Genomic DNA, 10,271 nt, shown 5'->3' with positions numbered 1-10,271 from the left:
CGTTATAGCTTGACTACAAGTTTAAAAACAATGCTACAATTGTTAAGGAAATTAAACTTACCATCATGAAATGTGTCTACACACACACGATATTGACCAAAAAGAAAGAGAAACATCGGAAATAGGCATATTTTATTCAAGACATTATTATATGACATCAACATGCATTTATCATTCTAATGCAGTTATCATTCTTCAATCACCGCCAGAATGTCCAACTTCACTATGATGAACTTAAAATTGGGTTCTATTATTTTTCCTCAACAGTTCTCCTCACAAAATGAAATTAATTTCAAACACAAATTTGATAAGAACAGAGTGGAAATTATTAGCAACACCAACATAACAGCAAAGCTAATGTTTTCTGTTAGTTTAAGCACAAACTAAGAAAAGTAAAACCAAACTTTAATGTGGCAATAATTAAGACCAAACTGAACGTGGTGTGTGTTTATGGTGCATGTCGGCAATGTTGTCTCGGCGGGGGCGGGGCGTAGTGGAGGTGGGGCTTGGGTAGACGATATTATCGGATATCGCAATATTTTTTAAGGCGATTATCGACAAGATATTTTTGACATATCGCCCAGCCCTAAGCTCAAATAGCAATAGATTTGGGAAGTTTGATTCATTTTCATGAATGAGTTTGTTAAAACTGTCCAATTCAAAGAATCGATTTATCAGTTTGTCCGGCTTATCAAAGTCGCCATTTTACATAAGTACATTTTGGTGTTTATTGCTTTTTTTTTCTTTTTTTTTAGTACATATGAACAAATACCATTCTTTTTCACGTTCATTTAGTTTATAAAATTCCTAAATTATTTTTTAACTATTGATTCTTACTGTTTTAGTTCAATTTAAAAAAACTTCTAACTAATTTCTTACATTAAGCATTTTAATGTATTTGGCACTGTCTATTTTAGTATTATTTATATATTATTTTTTATATAGCATTTATTAATATTCTGAATTGGCTTTTATTTTCAGTTTTCATTTAAAAATTTTTTTTTTTTAAATAAATGTTATGTGCTTTTGTCATTTTATTTATTAATTTTTGTATTTAATATTTCTATTTATCGTAATTTTTTCAGTTATAGTCATTTTAATACTTAAACTTTATTTCAGTTAGTTGCAAAAGCAACATTTCTAATTTTAAAGTTTTTTCCTAATATTTCTATTAATTTATAAGCTTTCTTTTAATTAACGAAAATTATTTTAGTTTTAGTTAACAAAAACAACACTGGAGCAACTATACTTATTTCACAGGAAATACATATTAAAAATTTAACTCGAAGATGATTGAATGAACAGATTTCTCACTAAGAATTAATTAGGAAGAGAAAAAGTGACACACCTGCTCTCCTGGAGAACATATTCACAGGTGGCCCCCCTGCTGGACCTCTCACTCCTGGTGGCCCCATTCCACTCATTGGAGCTTTGGGGAAGCCAGTGGGTGGAGGAGGAGGGGGTTTGCTCTGAAACACAAACAAATACCATCATTCACAACGATACATGCACAATATACAATACAGCATTTGAAATGCATGAATTCCTATGCTGTACCTCTTCCTCTGGCTCATCCAGGTTCACCCATTTCTGCTTCATTTCATCCCACACAATCTGAAAAATCAAAGCATTCGCTTAATCAATGCTACGAAACAAGACAAGCCGATCATGAGAGAGAGCAGGATGTTGTTGGAAGTAGGTGCCTACAGATTTGTTCTTGTCGTCTGGCAGATGTGCTTCGTTCTTTCGTTTTGGATACAGCCAGGTCAGCCAGCCGCCACTCGCTCCCTGATGAAGAATGAAATGCAACATTCATTTCAATTGCGAAACATTTTCTAGTGCATGTCCAGTGGGTCACTGTGTGCGTTTATATGAGAGTATGTACTTTTTTGGGAGAGTCTTTCTTGGTCTTCTTGAGTTCGTCCTGTGGTGGAGCCTCTGGGATAGGAGGGGGAAGTGGAGAGCCCTGATTGACTAGAGAACTGCTGCGCTCTCGTCCAGAGTGATTGGACGATTCCGACGCTGTGCGAGACCGACGACCTGATGTCTGCAAATCAAGACAACATTTGATTAAACACTTATGTTTAAAAATATGTAAATTTTTTAATAGTTTTTGAAAGTCTCTTCTGTTCACCAAGGCTATATTTATTTGATCAAATATATAGTAAAAACAGTAATATTGTGAAATATTATTAAACCTTAAAATAAATGTTGTATTTGAATATTTTCTAAAATGTAATTTATTCCTGTGATCAAAGCTGAATTTTCAGCATCATTACTCCAGTCTTCAGTGTCACACGATCCTTCAGAAATTACTCTAATATGCTGATTTGCTGCTCAAGAAACATTTCTGATTATTATTAATGTTGAACACAGTTGTGTGTAAAGTTCAAAAGAACAGCATTTATTATGAATAGAAATCTTCTGTAACATCATAAAGGTCTTTACTGCAATTTTGGATTAATTTGATGCACCCTCGCTAAATTTAAGTATTAATTTACAATAAAAAACTCCTTGTATATTTGAACGGTACTGTGTGTATGTATATGTATAGACTATACCAGTTGCACTGACGACTGTGAAGTGCTTCTTGATCTTCTGCCTGGGCCCTTAAAAAGACAACAAGAAGAATCAGTTTAATACATTTTATAGAATAGACTGTAAGTGTTATATCCCATAAAAATTTAATATTTAACAATCTACTCTTTGCATGAGTAATACTATGTAATGCATTTTAAAAGCAATATAACCCAAAACTGGCGGTGGCAGTAAATTTGGAGTAACAGGCAACAAAACCCAAGAAAATGCAAAACATAACTAATGTGTTATATTTCATTAAAAGTAATAATGCTGCATTTTATGTACGGCATTACTTATAAAAGTAATAACAGCCTGAGTTAGTTGTTGCACTAAATAGGAATACTGTGTTTCTAGCTTTTTTTAACTCACCATGCGTGCCATTTCATAGAAGTCCTTCCCTTGTGGAGGAGGGGCAGTGAACGTGGGAGAAGACTGGGGGAACTGCTGAGGAGAGGAAGGGGCGGAGCCATGTTCAGCCCCTGGCATTGGCGGGGGCATCTGAGGTGGCATCTGTGGAGGCATTTCTGTAGGGCTGTACGTCAGAAATTGTGGGGGCATTTGCTGGGGTATTTGCTGTGGTATTTGGGGTGGCATGGGCATGTATTGCTCACGCATTTCAGGTTGGAACGGTGCTGCAAAGTTTGGCTGTGGTGGCCCCGGGGCCACTGGGTAGAATGGAACGCTTTCACCCGGAGACGGGGCCTGCTGCAGAGGGACCGCCCCATCCTGAAGAATAGTGGGAGGAGCTAAAGGAGACAATAAAAGAGGATGGTGAATGATCACAGAATCAAAATAGATTTTTCTTCAGTTCACATTCTCTAATGGCACGTACCTGGTGGCATGAGTTGAACACCAGCTGGGGGTAAAAGGGAGGTCATGAGAGGATTGTGGGGATCAGGATTCAGAGTCGAGGGGTCAGGTGGGCCGCACTGGTCTTCTGAACTGGGTGTACTGCAGGGATAAAGCTGTGGGGTGCTGCGATCTGCACGTAAGGTGATCGCACCATCCTGAATGGGACAACATGCATGAGATCGGAACACAGTCTAATGTGAACGTACACAAATATATGTGCATTACTTCACTGAACAAGTATCTCTGGTAGGACTGATTGAGATGGAGGAAAAATGCAATTGAGATTTTTTTTTTTTCATAATTTAATTTTTATCTAATTTCGAATCTAAAGTCGAATCTAATTTAATGTGATTTTTTTAAAAAGATCTCCAGGTTTGCTGTTTTTATGCAGGACTGTACAATTTGGTCTAAAATTCAACAATAATGTATCAATATAATTATAAAAAAATAATTATTATTGTTAAGATGATGATGATTATTAATTTGTTTAATTTTATTTCTTTAACAATAAGAAAAAATATTATAGACCTTTTGTTGATTTGGGTAAAATATACATATTTTTGTTTCTGTTAAAAATTGCTACTGTGATTTAAAATGTGATTGAAGGTTTATGACACTTTTTTGCAGGACTGCACAATTTGGTAAAAAACGTTGCAATTATGCATCAATATAATTAATAATAATAAAAATTATGATTTTATTATAAAATTTTAAAAAACAAATGTTACTATTGTAATACTATTTCACTGTAAAATAGAGCATTTAATAATAATAATAAATGAACATGTAAATGACCACAGTGACATGCATCACTCTGAAACGCACATATTTATTTAAATAAATCAAAGCCTTAGAGATTTCATAATCCCACTAATTCATATCGTGATTTTTGATTTTTTTGTTCACTAATTAGCCCTATTTAGTATCATGCCATGAATTCGAAGAGTAAATGATTAATTTACTGGTACTACACAGGAACAGAGTAATGCGCGTAAATAACATGCGTCACTGGCATGATGACTTATGGATAAAAGAAAACAGACACACACCTTGATCTGTCCATCGAGTTGCCTGAGATGCAGTAACCAATCAGGCTCTATAAACAACTCCTGCTCTGGTCTCTCCTTCATCTGAGGGTCAAAAAACCTCAACCTCAGAGACATCTGTAATCAAACACGAGAAGAAGGATTAGGCAGAAATGTAAACTCAAAGGCAGAATCCTCTGATGCGTGTTAATTTGTGTACCTGTATGAGCTGACTGATGAACACAGCCGAGTAGTACTCAGGTAAGCTCAGCAGGGTGTGTGAGATGACCTCACAGTAATGGAAGGCCTGAGCACAGAGTCCCGCCTCCGCCAGTCGACACGCGTATATGAACTTGAACACCTGTATAGGTCAAAGGGTAAAGGTCATGACCTTCCTGGATTTGTGTGGATTATACAGATTAGGGCTGCACAGCATTGGAAAACCAACTCAAATCTCCTTCAGTAACCAAAAAGTAAGTCTTTCACTTGAGTTTTTTTTTGTTGCACCAATACTATTATACTGTAAAATAACTAAGTCAAGTATTTAATAAAGATAATAGAAATAATTAAAGTACAGCTGCAAAATAACAGTGCTAATATTTACATATTAATTTCTTAATTTTCATTTCCATCAAGTTTTCATTTTGGTATTTGTCTGCAAATAAATATATGCATTGCTGGTTTCAGAGTGAAGTGTGGCACGGTGTTCATTTACACACGTACAGCTCATGATATGCTCTTCTGGCTTCTCAAATCAGCTCGATTCACAGTAAATGAACCAAGAAACAGAGGATTATGAGCTTTAAATAAACACAGCTTGGCACTTTGATCTGAAGCATGCAATGCATATATTCAATTAATTATCGCAGCTATCACAATTTGTCTATTGCATTGAGCCGTATCGCAATATCGATTTTTGTTTCGGTATACTGTGCAGCCCTAGTACAGATAGACCTAACTAGCCTACTTATACAGAGCATCTATAATAGTCAGTAATAGTCAGCCACTAACTAGTTGGCTGTGAAAACATCCCTAGTAGAGTGAATACATGTTATGTGTTTGTCTCACCTGGAAGTTTGGCAGAGAGAGAGGCTGAGAGCAGAGAGACTGAGCGTATTCATACGATTCTGTCCGCTGAATCGCCTCTGACGAGCAGAACTTCAAAAATTGCAAGCTGGGAGAGAGACAGAGTGAATAGGTGTTAGTGCAAACAAATGCCATGTGCATTATGTCCTTGATGTGTACAGTTGTGTGCATACATATCTCTAATCAACTGAATGTGTTATTACACACCTGTGATTGGAGCCGATAAGGACCATCTTGGTGCTTTTCTTGGTGTACACACCGAAACCCACCTGAGCCATCAGGTAACAGAAATGGGCTGCATCTACTAGACCTTTAGATGCTGTGAAACACAGTATAGTCTTGACTACAGATCCAGTGCTGCATCTACAATATGTGTGTATGCTCTGCATCTACGTTTATGTACCTAAAGTGTCCCCCATGGTGGAAATGGTGCGGGTGTCAAGATCCAGAGTGTGTGTGAGGTTGGACAGCACCATGGCCAGGTGAGGTCGCCAGTCGCCCCATTTCTCATCTCCGCAACACTGTTGGAGAAACAGAAGTTGTATATGAAGACAAGTATTGTATATATGACTATATTTACACATCCAACACACACAAACTCTCTCATACAGTAGCAGCAGCCGGCATTCGTCCTGACATGAGCTGGTACACCGTCTGAAGAGGGTCGTTAATAGGCAGGCTGTTGGCAAATCTGAAAAAGGACAAATATGGACACAATTTAGCCTTATTTGTTGCTTTGAAAGCACACAGCCATAGGTAATTTTAAGTAGATGTGGTTTACCTGGTCATGACACGGGCGTGTGTTCTGTTGTCCAGCTTACTGGCCAATAACAGCGCGTGACCCCACAGACCATTCTTCATAGCAGACTCCAGAGCGTCCTAACAAACATACAAAAACTTCTCAATTGTCTTTCCACTGCTTAAATATATGGTTTTGTCAGTCAGAAAAAGACACAATTTACATCCATATAAAACAATATGCAGGCAAGTGAAAAAAAACAACAATTCTCTATATGGCTGAATGGGGAAAGAAAATCATGCAGTTTGTCTTGCCTTCTTGCGGCCGAATAGTAGAAGTTCTCTGAAACGCTCTGTCTCCTTGCCAACATTCTCTGGCACGCCCATGAAAGTGTCTGATAGGAGGGATATTGGCCCCGCCTCTTCCTCCTCGGCACGCTCTATTGCTTCGTTGTTGAAGTCGATGAGATTAGCCTCATTGGGTGATTTTCCCGGCAACCAGACAGAACGATGCTCCTTTAGCAACAGGTCAGCGATGTCTGTGCCCACTACAGTCTAAAACAAAGACAAAAAACTATTCAGTATGCTTAAACTAATTGGTATCGAACAAGCAACCTAACACAATACACACTGCACAAACACTCACCCCATTTTGGCGACACAGCAGCACAATGAACTCCCAGATGAGGTAGGCGGAGTCTTTGTCAATGAGGTCATCATTTCGCAAACACTCTTGGGCTTTGTTCTGAGCAAACTTTATGACATCCACCTTATGAGTCTCCTCTCTGTGGACATACACACAAAGATGATGACTGGATTGTTTGACTGTGTACGTGGCTCTAACACTGTCAGAGTATACACGTGTACGCCTTTATTCAGTAAATAAAGTATGACTCTTACTTGACGAGCGGGCCAGGGAACGAACGCATTTCTGACTGGTCTGGAGAATCCTGCAGTATCGTCTGGAATAACATCACAGCCAAGATATCAGATTCCAATAACAATAATAATATATAACAAAACCGCAATGTCGTGGATTAAGGACAAAGTTAAACAAACATACATCTAATTGCAAGGTAACTCAATCAGTTGCAAAGTGCTACTTTTTTAAGGCTAATACTTTTTTTTTTACAATGTAGGTAATTAACTAGGAACCTTTGATAAACAAGCTGATTTTAGAATTGATGAACTGAAAAACAAATGCTTAAATTCTATAGATATCAGTGATGACTTGCAATTGATTTATATATCAGGATATTTACACTCAGATTCAATTGTTACCTCCATACTGTGGATTTCCACAAGTGTAGGCTGACCAGCAGAGGGCAGGTTGGGTTGGACAAGGATCAGCTGACCAGCAGGACCAAACCGAGCACAGCGATGAGGAACAGAAAACTTCTCTGGGGTCAACGGCCTTGGAGGAGCTGAGAAAGAAAAAAAATGAGAGAAAGACACAGAGAAAAATGATTCATGATCATTTTACTTCCACCCAAAAATCAGGAAGCTTTAATTAATGCATGTGCATTAAGTGTAAAATTGATGCTTTTAAGTATTTTAATGCTACAGAGAATGCTGGGAAAAACTTATGTCAAGCCAGGGTTATTACTGTTAACTAAAACCATAAAAAAATTAATTACTGGAAAAAATATATTAACTGAAATAAAATAAAATATAAAAAATACATACATTTTATTTTAGCTAGCTGTCAAGACAGCATTTCTTATTTTCATTTAGTTTTACTTTAAGTACTACAATAACTCTCAAGTCAATAACTAAAACTAGAACGATATATATGCATTTAAACAATATCGATATGTCAAATTAGTAAAAATGACAAAAACACACGACAAAATTACCAAAATTTTAACTAAAACAAAAAAAAAAAGAAAGAAAAGAAAATATAAAATTCAAAATTATAACAAAAACCATAATAGTAGATCAATGATACTAAAAAACCATTGTGTCCAGCAATAAATCAGATAAATGAGTAGTATCTTGTGGAAAGTTTATAATGAAAACACAGAAGGCTGTGGCTCAAAAGAAAATCCCAACATTAAATGCAACATTATGGTAGACATTGTGCTTTGTGTTTAATACTTACGCTGCTCTTGGGCAGTCCAGGTGTTGTCAGAAGAGTAAGGAATCTGACTGTAATCTACAGTATCTGAAGGGTTTGGATACTGGCTGTAGGTGTAATCCGCTGGAAGAGTCGTCCCAGTGGCATCATAGGCTGCACTGACCAAATCTGGTTGACTTCTATACACTTGACTCTGTATAAAGAAAAAAATGAGTTATACACATTGCACGGACACATACTCATGCACAATAAAATTTAAACACACACAGACCTGTTGTGACCGTGAGCTGAAGCTACTGCGCCGACTGTGTGATGAATGCACACTGTGTGCTGACTGTTCACTGTGAACCGAACGGCGGTCAAAATCGTCAGCATATGGGTCGCGTCTGCGGCACTCATCATCAAAGCTGGAGTCATAACCAGGGTAATACCGCCATGGATCATCATAACCCTCTTTTCTGCTAGCAACCATTATCATGAAAACTCAGTTAGAGAGGTGTCAGCATGTACACTGAACAAAATTATAAACGCAACACTTTTGTTTTTGCCCCCATTTTTCATGAGCTGAACTCAAAGATCTAAGACTTTTTCTATGTACACAAAAGGCCTATTTCTCTCAAATATTGTTCACAAATCTGTCTAAATCTGTGTTAGTGAGCACTTCTCCTTTGCCAAGATAATCCATCCACCTCACAGGTGAGGCATATCAAGATGCTGATTAGACACGCTAATATCGTTATCTTTATAGTTATCTTTATAGTTATCGCTCTTGGTGTGAACGGGGCTTAAGGCACACCTGTGCAATAATCATGTTGTCTAATCAGCATCTTGATATGCCTCACCTGTGAGGTGGATGGATTATCTTGGCAAAGGAGAAGTGCTCACTAACACAGATTTAGACAGATTTGTGAACAATATTTGAGAGAAATAGACCTTTTGTGTACATAGAAAAAGTCTTAGATCTTTGAGTTCAGCTCATGAAAAATGGGGGCAAAAACAAAAGTGTTGCGTTTATAATTTTGTTCAGCATACAAAAACATTAACTGCACAAGTGTATGTGTGTACCTGTTTTGATATTGTTGGTTGTAGTAGGCATCTCCATAGTACCAGCCATATGCTTGATCATAGTAGGCTCTGTAGCGTGGATCATAAGCAGCATTTGGATCATACCACCTGCTTCTATCTGAATACACACAAACACACACTCATAAGCACAAAACAGATACCACATTTAACCCTTGGGTACATTGAGAAAAAGTGTCTGGATTGCGGTCTTTACCTCCATAGGCATCATACTGTCTCTTATAGTAGTTTGCATAGTAGTCATCATAGGCACTACGGCTGGATCTAGAAAGGTCTTCTTGATACCCCTGTCTAAGATCAAAAATGAAAAAAGTTAAAAACAAAAGTACAAAATGCTCAGTCTAAGGATGCTTTTAAACTGGGGCTTTTTGTGCTAAAGACTTACATCAGATTCTGGGTATGACTGAAACATTGGTCTACAGTTGAAGTGCTGTATTCAGGAACCATTTTGTGCATGTTAAGTTATGGTGTAAAATCAAAAATTCTACTGGTAAACAGCTGCTTCTAGCAAGTTATGGTATGCAAGCTTACCACGGTTTGGACCCAAATGTGCAATGTGAACAGAATCAGGGTTAGAAACTCTGATTGCGACCAAGCAAAAGAGACCAAGTGTGAAAACAGGCTCAAAGTGTCAGAAAGAGGGTGAATGACCTGACCTGGAATTGGGTCTGTCTGAGTATTGGCTGGTTCTAGAACTCGGCCTCTCTGGTTGACGTTCAGACTCCCGGTAGCCAGGATTTTGACCATCATACCAGCCATATCGAGGATCTCCTCTACGGTAGGGATCATCCTACAACATTTAAACATACAGAAAAATATGAATGTTTTAC

The 10,271-nt window shown here is 37.6% G+C and overlaps 1 protein-coding gene across 3 annotated transcripts in view; it reads right to left on the bottom strand.

Moving 5' to 3' along the window:
- The window catches only part of LOC107737150 (protein transport protein Sec16A-like), a 37,014-nt gene that overhangs the window by 20,229 nt on the left and 6,514 nt on the right, over positions 1–10,271 (bottom strand). For 2 of the 3 annotated variants that reach the window (XM_016548584.1, XM_016548586.1), the window contains exons 3-25: positions 10,098–10,231; positions 9,638–9,732; positions 9,424–9,541; positions 8,630–8,819; positions 8,383–8,551; positions 7,563–7,705; positions 7,182–7,243; positions 6,928–7,066; positions 6,597–6,836; positions 6,325–6,422; positions 6,153–6,234; positions 5,947–6,064; positions 5,751–5,862; positions 5,526–5,631; positions 4,678–4,818; positions 4,482–4,595; positions 3,413–3,587; positions 2,950–3,326; positions 2,562–2,609; positions 1,886–2,047; positions 1,708–1,788; positions 1,558–1,614; positions 1,349–1,469 (exon numbers count right to left, since the gene is read on the bottom strand). In XM_016548584.1, coding sequence (XP_016404070.1) covers positions 1,349–1,469; positions 1,558–1,614; positions 1,708–1,788; positions 1,886–2,047; positions 2,562–2,609; positions 2,950–3,326; positions 3,413–3,587; positions 4,482–4,595; positions 4,678–4,818; positions 5,526–5,631; positions 5,751–5,862; positions 5,947–6,064; positions 6,153–6,234; positions 6,325–6,422; positions 6,597–6,836; positions 6,928–7,066; positions 7,182–7,243; positions 7,563–7,705; positions 8,383–8,551; positions 8,630–8,819; positions 9,424–9,541; positions 9,638–9,732; positions 10,098–10,231 — 3,082 coding nt within the window. The remainder of the gene's footprint in view (positions 1–1,348; positions 1,470–1,557; positions 1,615–1,707; positions 1,789–1,885; positions 2,048–2,561; positions 2,610–2,949; positions 3,327–3,412; positions 3,588–4,481; positions 4,596–4,677; positions 4,819–5,525; positions 5,632–5,750; positions 5,863–5,946; positions 6,065–6,152; positions 6,235–6,324; positions 6,423–6,596; positions 6,837–6,927; positions 7,067–7,181; positions 7,244–7,562; positions 7,706–8,382; positions 8,552–8,629; positions 8,820–9,423; positions 9,542–9,637; positions 9,733–10,097; positions 10,232–10,271) is intronic. The other variant, XM_016548585.1, reaches the window with a different exon arrangement.

This window comes from Sinocyclocheilus rhinocerous, unplaced genomic scaffold, assembly GCF_001515625.1.
Source record: "Sinocyclocheilus rhinocerous isolate Xijiao unplaced genomic scaffold, SAMN03320098_v1.1 scaffold284, whole genome shotgun sequence".
Lineage (NCBI taxonomy): Eukaryota > Metazoa > Chordata > Actinopteri > Cypriniformes > Cyprinidae > Sinocyclocheilus > Sinocyclocheilus rhinocerous.
Note: the sequence above shows the minus strand (reverse complement) of the source record. Positions and strands in the feature narration are given on the sequence as shown.